At 38.0% G+C, this 20,351-nt stretch overlaps 2 protein-coding genes across 4 annotated transcripts in view; one reads left to right on the forward strand and one right to left on the reverse strand.

The window, feature by feature from the left end:
- Window positions 1–27: 27 nt before the first annotated feature.
- On the reverse strand, window positions 28–3,563 carry LOC121500903 (basic salivary proline-rich protein 2-like). Its single transcript, XM_041773004.1, has 2 exons — window positions 3,556–3,563; window positions 28–712 (listed from the first exon to the last, which is right to left on the reverse strand). The coding sequence occupies exons 1-2, from the start codon at window positions 3,561–3,563 to the stop codon at window positions 28–30; spliced, it is 693 nt and encodes a 230-aa protein (XP_041628938.1).
- KBTBD3 (kelch repeat and BTB domain containing 3) overlaps window positions 122–20,351 on the forward strand; it is a 32,071-nt gene continuing 11,841 nt past the window's right edge. The window contains exon 1 of one of the 3 annotated variants that reach the window (XM_041772057.1): window positions 122–268. The gene's annotated coding sequence lies outside the window, so the exon portion shown is untranslated. The other 2 variants (XM_041772056.1, XM_041772058.1) reach the window with 2 other exon arrangements.

Below are 20,351 nucleotides of genomic sequence, written 5' to 3' on the forward strand. Positions count from 1 at the left end.
GCTCGCGCTCCCGCGCCGCCCGCGTTTCTAGGAGCGAGCGGCTAGGGGCGGAGACGGAGGCCGCCTCTGCGCTCGGCGCTCTGCGGCAGCGCGTGACGTCACGGGGGCGGGGCCCGGGCGAGCGAGGGGCGGGACCAAGGCCCAGAGCTCCGGAGTTACGCCAGTTACACTCGAAGAAACGCTGACGGGACAGCGGTTCGGGCCAATCGCAGTGGGGCCTGCGGAGGCCGCGAGCCTAGGGTGGAGACTTCGGAGACTGCAGTTGCAGGTGGGTGAGCTCCGGGGTCCGAGGGAGGAGTGGGGCGGCCGCGCCTGGTGCTGGGGGGCCCGCGGAGGAGGGGACCCCCGGGGCTGCGGCTTGTCCCTGTGCGGGTGCGGGGAGGGCGCCGCCCGGGGGGGCGGAGGGGCGCCCTCACACGACTCAGCAGCCGGCCTCGGTGGTCCCCCCGGGCCTGACCTGGGGCCGTGCGGGTGCGATCCAGGGCGGGGGGGGGGGGGGGGCGGGGGCGGCTGCAGGGGACCCTCGGGGCGGAGCGGCGCACGCACGGGGCTCAACAGCCCGCCTCTGTGCTTTCCCGGGCTTGACCCGGGGCCGTGCGAGTGCGCTCCTGGGTGGCTGCTCTGGGGGCCCGTGGTGACCTCAGCCCCTGCGGGTTTGGCCTGTGCGAAGAGCTGCAAATGCTCCGCTTTGCGGTGGATGGAGTGCGGTCCGCTGGGGTGGAACCCAGGGCCAGCCGTGGTCACTAGCACAGTGACCGAGGAGGGATCATTTCCACGTTCTTGAAGATGGCTTCGCTTCTGTTGTTACGAGTGTCTGTTCTGTTAACTTTTCCCGACCCCACAAGCCCCTTCCAGTCCTTTGCAGGCTCGGTGGGATTTTGAACCCACAACACACACAGATCCCCAAAGGGATGTAACATAAATCAGTGTCTGGACAGATGTGCTTGGGTGATGCTAACCGAAAGCCTGTGTCAGAAGTCGGTGTGAGATCTGCTTACCACCTGCAGAGAGCTTACAATCTGGCAAGGCAGACAGAGCATGCACCAAAACCCCGCAGTAAGTGAACATGTGCAGGTACTACAGGGCATCTGCTAACACTTCTATCACCCGTGATCACAACTCGGGATCACATCACTGCGTGTATGTGAGCATCCGTAATAACTTCTCCCTTCTTGTCCTTTTGAGCTGATTTTTATGATTTCACTCTATTTTCTGTTCCTAAAATTCTTCTAGGTACGTGATCACATGTTCTTCGGTGCAGTAGTAATTACTGTTAACTGATGGAGAATCTGAGATCAGAAAGAGAAATTTGTGGAATTATTTCAGCTCAGGTTCAGGAACTAATTCATAGTTCCTTTTTATCATTGACCTAATCTCTGTGTTCTTCTTTGAAGCCTTACACATTTAGTATAGGAACAGATAATGTAGTGCTTAATCCTACTTGTTCTCTCTGCCTAGAATATTCTCTTCCGTCATCACATTTCTTGTTCCTCTGTGTCATTCAGGTCTTGGCTCAAATGTCATACCTAGGAGAATGTCTCTATGACAAATCAAAGAAGCTCTCTGCCCACTCCCTTCCCCATCTCCAAGCCTGCTACTGTAGTGGACATTCTTTTTAGGTTTCTTTAATGGAATCCTCTTCCCTGTCTACTTTGTAAATTCTTACTCGTCCTTCAAGGCTCAAGGAAAACCCGACTTTTTCTTAAGGACTACCCCAGAGTATGTTTGTTTCTTTTTTAAGTATTCTCTATTTAATTCATTTGGCGACTGTTCTTGTACTGCCTTATGACATCTGTTATCCTGAATTTATATGTGTATCTTGCAAATTAGAATGTAAACTGTTTGAGAGGGAATTTAATGCATACCTTACCTTTTACAAATAAAATATACATAAGTATACTTAAGTAACCATTTTTGATGAACTGTTACAATAGATTTTACTCCTTTTATAAGCTAACATAGGTATTTATATTCTGTCTACTTTTATTTCCCTCATTTTTAAGGAAATAAAAAGTGTGCCTAACTATATTCAGTAAGCGCAAACATTTTACTAGGATATTTTTATTGCATTGGTCAGAGGAAAAACTTTTAGGGGTTCAGCAAGTTTGTGAGTGATAGTCATCTTGCCAGATCCTGGTCTCTTGCTTCTTAGTGGGATTCTGAGAAACTTGTGTTCTTTTTCCAGTTCTACTACCAGTTATCTGTGACTGGGTAAATCACATAACCTCTCCCTGGTACCAGTTTCAGTGGAAAAGCATCAAATGAAATTCTAAGTATCCTTGATTTGAAGGAGAGATAATGTTCATTAGCTTTTTATTGGGTCACAACTTAAACTTTATTCTTTTGCAAAGCTGAATGTTTCAAGATTTTATAAATAATTCTGTTACTTTAAAAAAAGACTTTGATACCTCTTTTCCCTCAATTTGCTTATCCAATCCATTCTCCGTTCTATTGGTTCTGCTTCTCAACAGAGCTAAAATCCATCTATTTCTATCTCGATTGTTAACACTCTGGTCTAAACCACCATCTTGTCTCACCTGCAATAGTGATTCATCTTCTAGCCTGCAGAAGGGGGAGGGGAGCATTGTTTTCCTGTGTCTTCCCTGCCTTTAGCACTCCTGAAGCAGTCTGTCTTCAGGGCCAAGTCTCCAAGTCTGTGCCCTTAATCACTGCACTATATGGGCTTCTAACTGGACTGGGTAGGAGAAGCCAGGAATCCTGAAGAGTGTGGTGCCACAGAAACTAGAGATGCGTGTTTCCAGAGGCAAGGACTAGTTAGCAATAAGAGTACTCCTGAGAAGTTAACTAGAAAGTAGAGAGAGAAGTTAGCATTAGACACCCATAAGAGAGGGCAGCGTGGTGACACTGACTCAGCAGGCTTTAGGGTGAGAGAGGACTGGATGGTAGTGGGCTCAGATGGCAACTGGACGTAAAGCTACTACAGACTTTCTGGGTTGGGGAGTGGAAAAACAGGATGGCAACTAGAGGGTGATGAAAGTTCAAAGGACAGATTTTTGTTTTATATTTAAAGGTGGGAGATACTAAGATCTGTCTGCTGATGGAATCTGTCCAGTCAAGTGGGAGAATGTGTTGATGCAGGAGAGGGGGCAGTTGTGGGTGTGTGTGTGCACATTAAAGTGTGTTCCAGAGTGGAGGACCCTGTCTCCATTGTTTTTGGCTGTATGCCCATATCTAGAATAGGGCTCGCCAAAATAACAGCTACTCTGTAAACTTTCTAATATTTGCTGATTAAATGAATAACTTGGACTCTACCTTCTTTTAATTAATTCTTCACACATCAGCCAGAAAAATATATATATTAAAAAAAAAATCATGTCACTATCCAGTGCAAAGTCTTCCGTGCTTGCAGCTGCAATTAGACTGGAATTCCAGCCCTGTGTGGCCTACTGGATCCTGCTTCTGTAGCCCTTCCTCCCTGACCTTCTCATTCTCCTTAACTGAATTGCAGTGATGCTGGCCACCTTTCCTGTCCCAAAGGAAGGACTCCTTCCCACTTTAGGGCTTTATACATGATTTCTCCCACCAACATCTTACCTCGTCATCATCCAGGTGTCCACTTCAATGACAGCTTCTCAGGAAGATGCTCCCTAATATTGAAGTGGACAAGAGCAAAAGCTCTAGAGCCCCACCATCTGGGTCCAGGTCCCTGCCTACCTGTTTTATGACCTGGAACAAATGACTTGACACCTCAAAACCCCATTTCTCCTTCCCATGAAGTGCGAACAGTAGCAATGTCTATTTTACACACTTCTTTTGAAGATTAAAGAGTGAAGCGTGCAGTACAAACAGCCTTATGAGAGTGTTACCACTGTTATTCCCTGAAAGTGACTATCACCCATTATTCATTTCTGTTCCCATTTCCCAGCAGTCTCTTCACAATGTTTGTAACAATGTAACAATGTATAATTTGTCAGTCTACCTTGCTAGATGGGAACCACCAGGGAAGCAAGGAACAAGACAGCATCTCTCCTCCATGCTTTCCTGACTAATTCCAAACCTGGCATACAGTTAGCAGTCTGTAATAAATGTTAAAGAGAAGAGGCCAGAAATCCTGCTCTATTTTGAAACTCTAGTGATCAAACTCGGATCACTGGAAGGCCTGTTGGGATCAAAGCGCAAACCACTCATAGTGCAGCTTTGGTTGAATATTCCACTCCCGTCAAGTGGCACATGCTTTTTCTTGTCATCACTTCGTATCAATTTTGTCAGACTTGATTGTTGTACTTTTATTGATTCAATTATTTAAATCAAATTTTAATGGAAGACATTAAAAGAACAAAATAGTTTTACAAATTGAATCAATGTTTTGAGCATGAAGGGGTTTTGTTGAAGCTGAGATGCAGTCTTATAAAATACACCATTATTTTATGTGCTACGAAGAAAGAAAACCATGCTGTTTTTAACTGCAACACAACTCCTTACCAGTTGGCATTTTTCATACTTCTGGAAAGCCCTTTAAAAAATCCACGTATCACCCTCGTACACACATAGAAAGAAAAACATAAGCAAAATTAACTGAGATGCTCTTTAAACTTTTTCATATTCAAAGTCCAATGCTTCCAATTCACTTTCAACCCAGAATCTAAATGTCCATGTTTTTCTGCATAATATCGTTCTCTGTTACCAAGAACATTAGTGATACATCATTTCTTAAGTGAGTATGCATTATTATCTCCAGGGCTATCTTTTAAGACACAGATACCTATCATTCTTCACATTTTGGTGCACATTTTGATGCATGTAGTTACAAATCTGTCATGTTGCTACCTGGCCAAAAGCAATTAAAAGATACTTGAAATGTGTCTTAGAATTAGAGAAAGACTGAGGTTGCAGAATATTTGAAGAAAAAAATTGCCTTACTGATCCTTTACCAAGATTTAAGAATTACTTCAACAACTAAAAATGTTGCTAAGTACATGTTATTACTGAGTTTAACCATTAATATTGATATTAATTTAATATTCATGATAAAACTTTAGCATCACAATAGTACAGTGTAATTGTTGTGTGCTCTTTGGACAAGGAAGCTAAAGTCTCACCCTCCATAGGGGTCACCGTATAGTGATGGACCATTTAGGACCAGATTCCTTCAGGTCCAAATCCCAAATTCTTTGTTATTTGCAAAATATATACTACTACTACAAGTACAGATTTACTCCAACCAAATTTAAGAAATGAAGATTTCAGCTTCTTGGGTTGTTCATTCTCTATAGAATATATGTAGCAGGTTTTATCTTTTAACAGCTTCATTAAAGTGAATATACCTATATATGCTTAATATATTTGAGAATACTTATTTGGAGATACTTAAAAATTTCTAGGAAAGTTTGCTTTTTGTTAGTATTCTTAGAAATAAGAATTACCCTATACCTGCCTCATTGCTTTCAATGAACAATGAGCCTCAAAATTGACTTAATCCAACACAAGATCCAAATTAAATACATATTTTTAATGATAATAAAGTTAATTTAAAAATGTTTATGGTTGAAGTTTCTTAAGTTTACTTGCTCAAGACTTAAGTCAGTATGCAGAAATACAGTTTTTGTCCATTTTCCTTTTGAAAGTCTCAGGTTTGGATACCTTTTAGCTTTTTTGTTTTACATTTAACTTCTTAAAAAAACAGTACTAAGGAACAGAGCACCTATGTGGTGCAGTCAGTTGAGCATACAACTTGATTTTGGCTCAGGTCATGATCTCAGGGTCCTGGGGTCAGGCTTCACACTGGTCTGCTTGGGGTTGTCCCTGTCCCGCTACCCCTCCCGCTCGTGCTTACTCTCTCTCTCAAATAAATAAATAAATCTTAAAAAAAAAAAAAAAAAAAAAAAAGCCGAGGAACTATTTAAACTCAAAACAGTGTTTTCTTTGCACTTTTTAAGTGTTCTGAATAAGGACAAAACCAGCATATCAAAATAATTTCTAAGTTGAATTCATATTTCATGCTCTTTAATTTTTATTTTGAAATAATCACATATATACAGAACCTTACAAAAGTACTATATAAAGTGGTCCCATGTGCCCTTCACTCAGTTTCCCCATGGCTATATCTTCTATAATTATTGCCCAAAATCTGAATCAGGACCTTGACACTGGTGCACTGTGTGGGTACAATCCTATGTCATTTTATCACTGTGGATCCCTGTAACTAATTATTATTAGTTACAGATTAGTACAAATCACTGAATTTCCCTTGTGCATCCCTGCCCCTCCACCACAACCCTCAGTCCCTGGAAACCACTCATTTATTGTCCATCTCTATAATTTTGTCATTTAAAAATATTATAGAAGTGGAATCATACAGTATGTGACCTTTGGAGATTGCCTTTTTTCACTCCTCATAATGCTCTTGAAATTCATCTGGGTTGTGATGAATCAGTTGTCTGTTGTCTGTTCCTCCATGATAGGGAGTCACCACAGTTTATACTCATCGGTATACTGAGCAACATTTTGGATGTTTACAATTTTTGACCAGACAACTGTAGGTGCTATGAAAAACCATATACAGATTTGTATTTCTGTAGGATAAATGCCCAGGTCAGTGATTGGTTATTGGATAATATAGTGTGTGGTTAGTAGCCCCCTCCTGACTTTTATTGAGATATAATAGACATATAATATTGGGTTAGTTACAACATGATGATTTGATATTTGCATGCACTATGAAATGAATGCCACAATAAATTTAGTTAACATCCATTACCTCATGTGATTAGAATTTTTCTTCCGCTGATAGCTTTTAAGATTTACGCTCAAAGCAACTTCCAAATATAGAATGCAGCCTTGTTACCTGTAGTCATCATGCTGTATGTTATATCTCCAGAACGCATTTCTCTTATAACTGGAAATTTGTACATTTTCACCTCTTTCACTCAGTTCCCCCACCCCCACGCCCCCCCCACCAAAAATGAGTTAACTGTTTCCACGAGTTTTTTTTCTTCAAGATTCCACAAAAACAGTGATATTATACAGCATGTCTTTATAATTTCACTTAGCATAATGCCCTCAAGGTCTCTTGGTGTATGAATTCTTTTTTATGGCTGATACTCCACTGTGTTTGCATGTGTGTATGTATATTTCACATTTTATTTATCAATCTACAGATATTTAAATTGCTTCTTTATCTTGGCTATTGTGAATGTGCTGCTGTGAACATGGCAGATAGATATCTTTTCAGGTCAGTAATTTAGTTTCTTTTCAATACATTCCCTAGAAGCTCAATTGGCAGATCATATTGTAGTTTTGTTTTAGAATTTTGAGGAACAGGGGATCCCTGGGTGGCGCAGCGGTTTAGCGCCTGCCTTTGGCCCAGGGCACGACCCTGGAGACTCGGGATCGAATCCCACGTCGGGCTCCCGGTGCACGGAGCCTGCTTCTCCCTCTGCCTGTGTCTCTGCCTCTCTCTCTCTCTCTGTGACTATCATAAATAAAAAAAATAAAATAAAATAAAAAGAATTTTGAGGAACCTCCATACTGTTTTCTGTGTTGCTTGCAACTAGTTTACGTGCCCACCAGAAATATACAAGGTTTCCTTTTCTTCATGTCCCCAACAGTACTTGCTGTCTCATCTTTTTGACAACATACTGACAAGTGTGAGTTTATATCTCAGGGTTTTGATTAGCCTTTTCTTGATTAGTGACACTGAGCACCACTTCACATACCTGTTAGCCATTTGAATATCGTTGGAAAAATGTCTATTTATGTTCATTGCCCATTTTTAATGGGATCATTTGGACTTTATTTACTATTGAGTTCTATAAGTTCCTTATATATTTTGGATAATAGCTTATCAGATGTGCAGGTTGAGAATATTTTCTTCCAGTCTATAGGTGGCCTATTCATTTGGTTGATCACTTATTTTACAGTGTGGAAGTTTTGTGTTTGCATGTAGTCCCACTCTTTGTTTTATTTTGTTGCATGTACCTTGTGTGTCTTTTTTTTTTTAAGATTTTATTTATTTATGAGAGACACAGAGAGAGAGAGAGGCAGAGACACAGGCAGAGGGAGAAGCAGGCTCCTTGAAGGGAGCCTGCCGTGGGACTCGATCCTGGGGCTCCAGGATCAGGCCCTGAGCTGAAGGCGGCGCTAGACCGCTGAGCCACCCGGGCTGCCTACCTTATGTGTCTTAGCCAAAAAAAACCACTGCTATTATCAATGTCAAGGAGCTGATTCCCTACTTTTCTTCTAGGAATTTATGGTTTTTCTGGTCTCACATTGAAGTCTTTTTAACTGACTTAATTTTTGTGAATGGTATGAGATATGAGTCTGGTTCCATTCTTTTGCATATGAATATCCAATTTTCCCAGCATCATTTATTGAGGAAACTATCTTTTTGCCATAGAGTATTTGTACTCAATTTATGTCTTCTCTAATTTCTTCCATCAATGTTTTATAGTTTTCAGTGTATGTCTTTGACCTACTTGGTTAAATTTGTTCTTAAGTATTTTATTGTTTTGATGCTATTATAAATGAGATTGTTTTATTTTTAAATTTTGTTAGTGTATAGAAATGCTACTGATTTTTGTATGTTGATTTTGTGTTTTACAGCTTTACTGAATTCATTTAGTAGTTGTTACTTTTTTTGGGGGGGGTGCTGTCTTTAGTATTTTCTGCATATAAAATGTCATCTGCAAACAAATACAGTTTTGCTTTTTTCCTTTCCAATTCTGACTCCATTTATTTGTTTTTCTTGTCTGATGGCTCTGGCAAGAACTTCCAGTACTATGTTGAATAATGGTGAGAGTGGACAACCTTCTCTTGGTCCTGATATTAGAAGAAAAGCTTCCAACCTTGCACCATTGAGTTTGATGTTAGCTATGGGTTTGTCCTATATGGCCTTTTATTATTTGAGAATTCTATACCCACTTTCCTTCTATGCCCAATTAATTGAGAATTTTTATCATGAATGGTTGTTGAATTTTTAAATGTTTTTTCTCCATCTGTTGGATGATCATATGATTTTTATCTTTCTATTAGTGTGGTAAATTACATTTATTGATTTACATATATCAATCGTCCTTGCATCCTGGTTTTGAATCCTAATTGATCATGGTGTATTATCCTTTTATTTTTTATTTTGTTTTAAATGTTTTATTTATTTATTCATGAGAGACACAGAGAGGCAGAAACATAGGCAGAGGGCAAAGCAGACTTCCTGCAGGGACCCCAGTGCGGGACTCGATCCCAGGACCCTGGGATCACGCCCTGGGCCAAAGGCAGACACTCAACCACTGAGCCACCCAGGTGCCCTGGTATATTATCCTTTTCATGTGCTGTTGGATTCAGTTTGCTAGAATTCTGTTGGGACTTTTTGGATCTATAGTCATCAGGGATATTGGCCTGTAGGATTTTTTGTTTTGTTTTGTCTTGTTTTTATAGTGCCTTATCCAGCGTTGATAGCATGGTAATACTGGCTTCATAAAATGAGTTTAGGAATATTCCCTTCTCTTCAGTTTTTTGAGTAGAAGGATGGGTATTGATTCCTCTTTAAATGTTTGGTAAAATTCACCAATGAATCCATTTGGTCTTGGGCATTTCTTTGTTGGGAGGTTTTTGATTACTAATTCAATCTTATTTTCTACTCTTTGTGGTTCAGACTTGGTAGGTTGTATGCTTCTAGGAATTTAGCTATTTTAAGTTTTTAGTTTTGTATAATTGTTCATAGTAGTTTCTTATGATCTTTTACATTTCTGTAGCATCACTTGTCTCCTCCTTCACTTATAATTTTATTTATTTGAGTTCTCACTGTCTCTGTAGTTGTTAGGTAAAGGTTTACCAATTTCGTTCATCTTTTCCAAGAACCAACTCTTAACTCTTGTCAATTTTTCTATTGTTTTCTTTTTCTATTTCATTTATTTCTGCTCTGATTTTTATTATATACTTAATTTTGTTAACTGTGGGCTTATTATGTTATTTCTAGTTCCTTGGGATGTAAAATTAGACTGTTTATTTGGAATCTTACTTTCTTCTAGCTGTTGTGCTTATTGCTATTAACTTCTCTCAGAACTGCTTTTGCTACATCCCATAAGTTTTGATATGTTGTATTTTCATTTATCTTATGGTATTATTTTACTTCCCTTTTAATTTCTTCTCTCATGCCTTGGTTATTCAGAAGTGTGTTTAATTTTAATGTATTTGTGAATTTTACCAGTATTGATTTCTGCTTTCATATGATTGTTGCTGGAAAACAGTTGGTGTGATTTCAGTCTTCTTATATTTGCTAAGACTTGTATTGTGGCCTAACATTTGTCTATCCTACAAAATTTCTGTGTCTGTATATGTCACTTAGGTCCTTTTGGTTTATAATGTTCTTCAAATCCATTGTTTCCTTATTGCTTCTTTGTCCGGATGATATATTCGATATATTCATTGCTGAGGGGGATGTTAAAATCCCCAATTATTATTTTATTTCTGTTTAAGACTGCCAGTTCTGTTAGTATTTGCTTTATATATTTAGGAGCTTTGATATTGAGTGCATAAACCTTTACAATTATATATTCTTAATGGATTGTTGACTTCATTATCATTGTATAGTGACCTTCTTTATCTCCTTTGACTATTTTTAATGTAAAGTTTCTTGTCTGATATAAGTATAGCATCTCTGCTTTCTTTTGATTACCATTTGGGTGAAATATTTTTTCCCGTTCCTTCATTCTCAGTCTGCATGTGTTTTTAAAGCTACAGGGAGTCTCTTATAGGCCACATATCATTGGATCTTGTATTTTTATATGTTCAGCCTTACTATGTCTTTTGATTGGAGAATTTAATCTGTTTACATTTAATCATTAGCAGTTAAAGATTTACTATTGTCATTTAGTTAACTGTGTTCTGACTGTAGATACTTTTCACTTTATTGTGGTTTGATGACTTTTTGTAGCAGCATTTTGTCATTCTTTTATCATAATCTTTTATATGACTACTACAAGGTTTTCCTTTTTGTTACCATGTTACTAACGTAAAATAACATTCTATTTATAACATCATATTTTAAGTTGATAACAACTTAATTTTAATAACATATAAACTTTAAATTTTTACTTCTCTCCTCACAGTTTGTTAATGTTTCAGTTTACATAAATATATATTATTTTAAAGATTTTATATTTAAGTAATCTCTACACCCAATGTGGGGCTCAAACTCACAACCCTGAGATCAAGAGTCACATATTCCTCTGACTGAACCAGTCAGGCACCTGTCAGTTTACATATATTTTATATTGTGTATCCAAAAACAGATTATTATGTTTATGGTTATTTTTAATGTTTATTTTTTAAAATTTTAAACTAGAGTTGTAAATGAATTACATGTTTTAGAATACGATTACAATATTAGAGAATCTGATTTTTTTTAAAGGTTTTATTTATTTATTCATGAGAGACACAGAGAGAGAGAGAGAGAGGCAGAGACACAGACAGAGGAGAATCAGGCTCCATGCAGGAAGCTCAACGTGGGACTCGATCCCGGGGCTCCAGGATCACGCCCTGGGCCGAAGGCAGGTGCTAAACCACTGAGCCACCCAGGGATCCCCTGAGAATCTGATTTTGACTGTATAGTTAGCATTATCAGTTAGGTCTACAAACATTTATTTATTTTTATAATGTTAATTAGCATTATTTTATTTCTCCTGAATTCTTTGCAGATAGGTCATAGATCTCCCATTTCCTTAGGGTCAGTTATTGGAGCTTTATTGCTTTCTTATGGTGATGTCATTGTTTACCTGATTCTTCATAATCCTTGATTCTTAGGTTGTTGGGTTTTTTTGTTTTGTTTTGTTTTGTTTTGAGATTTTATTTATTCATGAGAGACAGAGAGAGAGAGAGGCAGAGATATAGGCAGAAGGAGAAGCAGACTTCATGCAGGGAGCCCAATGCGGGACTTGATCCCAGGACCCCAGGGATCATGCCCTGAAGCTGAAGGCAGACGCTTAACCACTGATACACCCAGATGTCCCAATCCTTGATTCTTTGTGTTGAATTCTCTGGTTAAACTTCCTACTCAGGCAGAACTGGGTGCTATACTCAACAGTTAGGCAGGGCTACAAATTTGCTACCTTGCTCTGTTTTACAACAGTCTCTGTGGCCCTTTAGCTTGCTGGTTGGGGACGTGAATCCAGCAGAGCTGCCCACCAAACTCCTTGCTCAGACAGTACCACCAGTTTTGCTCTAAAGATGGAAAGAGCTGCTGGTTTGGCTCTCTGCTCAAGTGCTATTGCAAGCTTGGCTCTAGGTTGGGCTACACAGCTTCTCAGGTGTTCTGGTTAGGCTTGCTGGTTGGGCAGGGATGGAGGCTATATTCAGTGCCAGGCAGAGCTTTGAATTTGCTTCTCAGCCTTGGCAAGGGCTGTGTAACAGCCTCCAGATCCAGTTAGACTTAGTAGTCAGAGACAGGAATCAGGCAAAACACATGGAGCTCCCTGGCCAGATGGAGTCCCCTGCTGGGCTCTGCAGATGGGCAGAGACCCTGGTTAGGCACTCCTCTCAAGCGCTGCTGAGCTGCTCCGTGTCCTGATGCTCTGGTCTGGTGGGGTGGGGCAGGGGGCTGCACTCAGCACCTAAAAATTAGCTTTCCTGCCAGGCACAGTGGCAAAAACAGGCTCTAAAGCTGGTATGGCTCATTGTTTGGGGCCTTGAGTCAGACAGAACTGCACACAGAGTTCCCTGGCCAGGTGGGGTCATCAAGTTGTGGTTAGCTTTTTAAGAAACTTCCAAATAATTTCTGTTAGCAATGTGTGAATGATACAATGTCTCTGTGGCCTCTTAATCATTTTATATTATCAGTATCTTTTTATTAGCCATTCTAAGAATGGCAGTGCTGTTTCATTGTGGTATTAATTTTGTATTTCCTTGACTAATGATACTGAACTTCATGTGTTCATCTCTATATTTTCTTTGGTAAAATACATCTTCATGTCTTTTGCCCATTTTTAAACCGAATTGTTTGTTTTTTTTACTGATGCGTTTTGATAATTCTTTATATAGGTATTAATCTTTTATCAGATTTCATTTGCAAATATTTTCTCCTAGGCTATAGGTGGTCTTTTCTTCCTCTTAACACGGTCTTTCACAGAGGAAACATTTTCAATTTGGTTAACATTCAAATTAACATTTTCCCTCTGTTTTATGGATTGTGTTTTACTCTTTGTCACAAAGATTTTCTCCTATATTTTCTTCTAAAAGTTTTACAGTTTTTGCATTTTACATTTAAGCCTATCACCCATTCTGAGTTAATTTTTGTATGAAATGTGATATTTAGGTTGAAGTTTACTTATTGCCTGTGACTATCCATCTGTTTCAACGTTGTTAAAAGATTATCTTTACACCATTGAATTGCTTTTGAACATTAGTCAGAAAATAGTTGGCTTTACTTGAGTGGAGTTATTTCTTAATTATATATTCTGTTCCACTAATCTATGTGTCCGTCTTTTCACCAATATTACACAGTCTTGATCATTGTAGCTATGTAAGTATTGAAATCTGGTAAACTGATTCTTCCCACATTACCATTATTTGTCAAAACTGTGTTAGCTATTTTATTTTCCTGTCTTTCCACATAAGTATTTGAATAGTCTGCAAAAAGATCTTACTGAGATTTTTATCATAATTTTGTTAAACCTGTATTATCATTATGGGGAGAATTGACATCCTTACTATGTTGATTTTTCCAGTTCATAAACATGTCATAATCTCTCGATTTGGTTTTTTTAGTTTCTTTTGTCAGCATATTTTAGTTTCAGTGTACAAGTTCCACACATGTTTTGGTAGATTTTATACCTAAATCAGTTTGTTTGTTTGTTTTTTAAAGATTTTATTTGTATGTGTGTGTGTGTGTGTGTGAGAGAGAGAGAGAGAGAGAGAGAGAGAAAGCAGAGAGAGAAGCAGGCTCCATGCAGGGAGCCCGATGTGGGACTCAATCTCAGGACTCCAGGATCATGCCCTGGGCTGAAGGCAGACGCTTAACCGCTGCACCATCCAGGCGTCCCTAGTTTGTTTGTTTGTTTGTTTCTTTCTTTCTTTCTTTCTTCCACTGTTGTAAATGGTTTTATATTTTAAACTCTGGTTCCCATTTGTTCATTGGTAGCTTACAAAAAACCCACTGATTTTGTATGTTGATATTATATCCTATGACATTGTTGAATTCACTTATTAGCTGTATGAATATTTTGTAGGTTACTTGAGAGTTTCTATTCCTGTAAATATAGAGGCAGTTTGTTTCCTTTCAAATATATATGAATTTTGTAGAATTTTCTTGCCTTAGTGTGCTGGCTAGAACTTCTAGTACTATGATGAATAGCAATGTTAAGATTGGACATACTTGCCATTTTCATCATCTCCGAGCAAAAGCATTCAGTCTCCTACCATTTAGTATAACGTTAGCTATAGATTTTTAATAGATGTTCTTTATCAAGTTGAAGTTCTCTGTTCTTTGTTTGCTAGGAGGTTTTCTCATGAATATGTGTGGGATTTTTCAGTAGTTTTACTGTGTCCATTGATAGGATAATGGGATTTTTATTTTTATTTATTTATTTTTAGTTTGCTTCAGTAGTGCATTACATTGATATTTGAATACTGAACCATCCTTATATCATGGAATAAGCCTATTTGGTTGGCCTTGTGAATAATTCCTTTTAGAAACTGCTGAATTATTTTTGCTAGTTTTAAAAAATATGTATATTTGTAAGGGATATTGATATGTACTTTTGGTTTTTTCTTTGTTTTTGTGTTGTCTTTGTCTGGGTCACCACAGTAGTACTGACTTCATAAGATTACTTGGGAAGTGTTCCCTCCTCTTCTGCATTCTGGAGAAAATATAGATTTGGTAGTAACTCTTTTTTTAAACTTTTGGTAAATTTAATTTCCTTAATAGTTACAAGGCTGTTCAAATTTTATATTTCATCTTCAGTGAGTTGTGGGTTTCTTTGAGGAATTTGTTCATCTGTACTATTAAATTGTTACATGTAGAGTTGTTTATAGTATTCCTTTCCTTATCTTTCTGATTAGCCTCCAGGTCTGTGTGATTCCTCTGTTTCATTCTTGGTATCAGTAATGTATGTTTTCTCTCTTTTATTCTTTGTCAGTCTTGCTAAGGTTTGTCTATTTTATTGAACTTATCCAAGAAGAAACTCTTTCATTGATTTTCTCTGCAGCTTTCTATTTTCATTTTCATAGATTTCTGCTCTTTATCATTTCCCTTCATCTGACTTTATTGAGTTTATTTTGCCCTTCTTGTTATAGTTTCTTGAGGTCAAAGCAAAAAATCATAACACTGCCTAATGTAGATCTCAGGACATGTAAGGAATTATTTAAACAATTATATAATAAGGGTATGAGAGCGTGTAAAGGGACGTAAAAGAGTGTAAAGTTTATACACTTTATTCACACTAGTAAAATTTACACAAATATTGTCATGATATGTATCTTTTACATATACATGTACCATACACACACACACACACACGTAATACCTAGAACAACCACTGAGAAGTCCATACAAAGAGGTACACTCATAGTCACTGTAGCCAAGTCAAAATGGAATTCTAAAAAATATTCAGTAACCCACAGGAAGGCAGGAAGAAGAAGAAAATAAATTAGAAACAGAGAAATCAGAGAAAACAACCAAAAAGCAAAACTAAGTATTAATTTATCAGTAATTGCACTAAATATAAATGGTTTATACATGCCAATTAAAAGAGATTAGCAGAATAGATTTTTAAAAAATGATCCAACTTTATACATTTCCTATAAGTCATTCACTTCAAATACAATGATATAAGTAAGTTGAAGGTCAAGGGTGAAAATATATATACTATATAAGTATTAATTAAAAGGAAATAAGCAAGGTTATATTAATACTAGACAAAGTGAAGGAAAATTATAACGGACAGAGAGGAATATTACATGTTAACCCACCAAGAAGTCATAGCAAACTTAATTGTCTAGGTACAAAACAGAGAGCTGCAAATTATGTGAAGCAAAAACTGATAGAACTGATAAGAAAAGTAGATAAATGTACTGTTACAGCTGGAGACTTCAAACTTCTGTGTCTTAAGTTAATAGAACAAGAGGATAGCAAGAAATGACACCGAACTCAATTATCATCAATCAACAGAATCTAATCAATATTTATAGAAAACTCCACCTAACAAAACAACACACATTACTTTCAAATTCCATGGGACATCTACCAAGAGTAACCATATCCTGATGCACAAAACAAACCTTAAATGACTAAAAATAATTGATATCACACAGACTTTGTAATTGCTCATTGTGGCATCCCTGTGAAGCCTGCTTTAAAATTCTTGGTAGATAATTCTGACATCTATGTCATCTGTGTTGGGGTCTATTGTCTTTTCTCTTTCAGCTTGATATGTACCTGGTTGGGATATATTGGGTATTATAAGACTACATCTTATTTAAATCTTGTGTTTTAGTGGGTCTTTTTTTTTGACAGTGCTCTGTTGGGTTCAGACCGTCACCTCATTACTGTTGGGTTGGGATGGAAGTCCAGATTTTCCACCTCACCTCTGTGGACACCTGAGACAGGGTGCTTCCTTTTACTGCTGGACAGAGTTGGGAGTTCAGCCCCCTGCCACATCTTCTGATAACACTGGCTGGGAAGAGAGGAGATCATACTTACTGCTCCTGTATGTTCTCCACTGACATCATGTGTGATGGAAATATAAAAGTTAAAGAGTCTCTCACCATTTATTCCCCTATCAATGTTTACCTGTTAACAGAAATGGAGGTTTTTACCATACAGTGTTGTTCTCTGATTTATTGGTTTAAAGGCCCAGAAAGATTTGCTTTGTAACACAGACATAGATGTTAAATTTACTGTTGTAATCATCTATCAAAATTCACCTCCATCGTGTCACTTTCTCCTCATTGTATTAACATGCCCAGCTTTTTCCATTTCAAACAAAAGAAAATGGAATTTCCTAGAATACACCTACTCCTCTAGTCCCCAATTTCTTTAAAAAATAATGTATACAGACTGTGTCCATCATGTAATGTGGCCTCTCTTCATCCCACCCCCAAATCATCAGTGATATCTTTTCAGTCCTCACCTTACCTAACTTTTCCTTAGCTTTAGATGATGTGTAACTACTTCCTACATGAAATTCTCTTTGCTCTCTACTGCCTCTCCAACTTTTCCTCCATTTCTATCCCTGTTCTTTGCGAGTTCTTCCTTAGCCATAGAACTTTACCTGTGTCTTCTGCAAATCATACTTTCCACTATATTTTCAGTTCATCTAGACTATCACCTTGTAGGAAGCAGGTCATACACAAATAATTGTTCAACTAAATGGTCTATCCCTTAAGGTTAGTTACCCTCGGTATTCCGTCTTTGGCCCTCCTCTTTACTAATTTTATTTCTTTCCCTTGATTGATCTTTATCCATTTCAGTGGCCTCAGGTATCTTGTGGATTGAGTTCCCTTATCCCCTTCGTAAAAATTCCAGCACCCTTTCTCTTTGATAGCACTTGTAATAATTAGGACTAAATAAAATCTACATATAGAAAAGTACTCAAACCAACTTAAGAAAATAGAAAATTTCAGCTTCTCTGCTGAAGACAATCTGGCAGAGGGAAAGAATTCTTTCTTACTTGGCCTTGTGTTCTGTTCCAGCTTTCAAAGGATTTGATGAGTCCCATTCACATTAGAGAAGGCAGTCTGCTTTATTTAGTCTGTTACTTCAAATGTTAATCTCAGCCACAAACACTCTCACAGACACCCCCAGAAGCAATGCTTAGCCATGTATCTGGGCCTTCTATGGCCCAGTCATGTTGACACATAAAAGTAACCATCGCACTACATATGGCTTCTGATTACTTAAAATATAGCTAGAGCAACCAAAGAACTTAATTTTTAGTTTAATTTAATCTTAGATAAGATAAATTTGAATAGTGATACATAGCTCATGATTACTGTATTGGACAATACAGCAGATGGTTTCAGTCCTAGACTAGAACTTTAACTGATGCTGTAAACCATTCAGACTACTTCTCCAGTATATAGCTTCCACTTGGACTTGAAACACTCCCTCTGGGAGAACCAAGCTATCATATAAGAAGTCCAGCTACCCTGAGACTGCCATGCTGTGAGGAAGTATAAGCTAGCCACATGGAAAGAGACTGCATTGAGACACACACACACACACACACACACACACACACACACACAGAGAGACCCATCTGTTTTAGCCATCCCATTTGAAGCATCAGAAATGTGAAAAAAAGGAATCATATTGGACCTGTAGCCTAGTCAGGCCTTCAGACAACTCCAGCCAGAGCTGCCATCTGACTCTAAGTATATGAAAGCCCCCCAAGCAAGAAGCTCCAGCTAAACCCATAGAACTATTAGAGATAAAAATTGTTGTCATAAGCCACTAAGTTTTTGGGTAATTTGTAAAGCAATAGATAACCAAAATAAGAACATACTAAGGGAATTAAGTTTCCTTATTTCTCTGGCTCCCTTAGTTCCCAGTCTTTTCCTTTTTGTTTCCCACTTCCTTGCTTTTTGGTGAGGTAAAGTTGTATGCATAAAACTGAATTTGGGAAAGTCACAATGATCTGGCCTTCAACTATCTTGGATTTCTGATCTCATATTTAAGAGACCTTTCTAAAGGGGCCTCGGTGGCTCAGTCAGTTAAGTGTCTGCCCTGTCATGATCCCAGGGTCCTGGGATCGAGCCCTGTGTTGGGCTCACTGCTCAGCAGGAAGCCTGCTTTTCCCTCCTGCTCCCCCTACTGTTTTCTCTCTCTCTCTCTCTCTCTCTCTCTCTCTCTCTCTCTCTAGTAAATAAATGAAATATTTTAAAAATCTAAAAGTCCTTTTAAAATAAAGTTACACTGTTCTGTGTCCTGCTTTCAAATAGGCCAACTTGGTTAAGAAGAGAGAGAGAGAAAGAGGGAGAAAGGCCTCAAAATCACAAATGAGAGGGGAGAAATAATAACAAACAACACAGAAATATAAACAATCATAAGCGAATTTTAATGACATCTATGCAAACAAATTGGACAACCTAGAAGAAATGGATAAATTCCTAGAAACATATAAATTACCAAAACTGAAACAGGAAGAAATGGGAAACTTGAACAGACCAATAACTAGTAAAGAAATTGAGCCAATAATCAAGAAATTCCCAATAAACAAAAGTCCAGGACCAGAAGGCTTCACAGATGAATTCTACCAAACATTTAAAGAAGAGTTAATGCCTCAAACTCTTCCAAAAAATAGAAAAGGAAGGAAAACTTCCAAGTTCATTCTTTCAGGCCAACATTACCCTGATACCAAAACCAGATAAAAAGTCCACTAAAAGAGAACGACAGGCCAATATTCCTGATGAACATAGGTGCAAAATTTATCAATAAAATACTATCAAGCCAAATTCAGAAATACACTAGAAAAATCATTCACCATGATCAAGGGAGATTTATTCCTGAGTTGCCAGGGTGGTTCAGTATTTGCAAATCAATCAACATGATATATCACATCAATAAGAGAAAGGATAAGAACCATATGATCATCTCAATAGATGATCAACAGTAGAAAAAGCATTTGACAAAGTTCAACACCCAGTCATGGTAAAAATAAAAACCCTCAACAAAATAGGTTTAGAGGAACATATTTTCACATAATAAAGGCCATATATGAAAAACATGCAGCTAATATCATCCTAAATGGGGGAAAATGGAGAACTTTCTCTCTAAGGTCAGGAACAAGACAAGGATGTCCACTCTCACCGTTTGATTCCACATAGTATAGGAAGTCCTAGCTACAGCAGTCAGACAAGAAAAAGAAATAAAAGGCATTCAGGTAAGCCAACTGGAACCAATATTTCACCTTTCTTCCTTACTAAAGGCCATAACTAAATACAGTCCAACATTCTGGTCTTTTTTGGTCATTTATCTCTAAAAAGTTGAACCTCAGAAGGCATATATCTAGGCTTCAGGATTAGTATTTTGACATCTGCTTTGCTGCTGGAAGTAAATGGATGGGAGGGGACAAGGATGTGTCGGGTATACAACCATGTGATAACCACTGTGCAAATAATACCTCTTAAATGTAACAGATGAGTCATGTAGTAAGATCCTATGTGAGCTACACGTACAACTTATAAATTGTGCTATATGACACAATTTTGTAGCCTTGAACTTTTTCCTTCAACTTGATATACTTTTTATTTTAGTAAACTCAGTATTTATAAAAATTCAAAAGAAATTTATTATTAAATGTCATGAAAACAAATGTTTAGAACGATGTTTACTATGTTATGATTGTTTTTACACTAAGCAAACTTGGGATCTGAAATTTCATCAGGACTAACCACAGCAG

The sequence above is a fragment of the Vulpes lagopus genome, chromosome 10, assembly GCF_018345385.1.
Source record: "Vulpes lagopus strain Blue_001 chromosome 10, ASM1834538v1, whole genome shotgun sequence".
In the NCBI taxonomy this organism is placed as follows: domain Eukaryota; kingdom Metazoa; phylum Chordata; class Mammalia; order Carnivora; family Canidae; genus Vulpes; species Vulpes lagopus.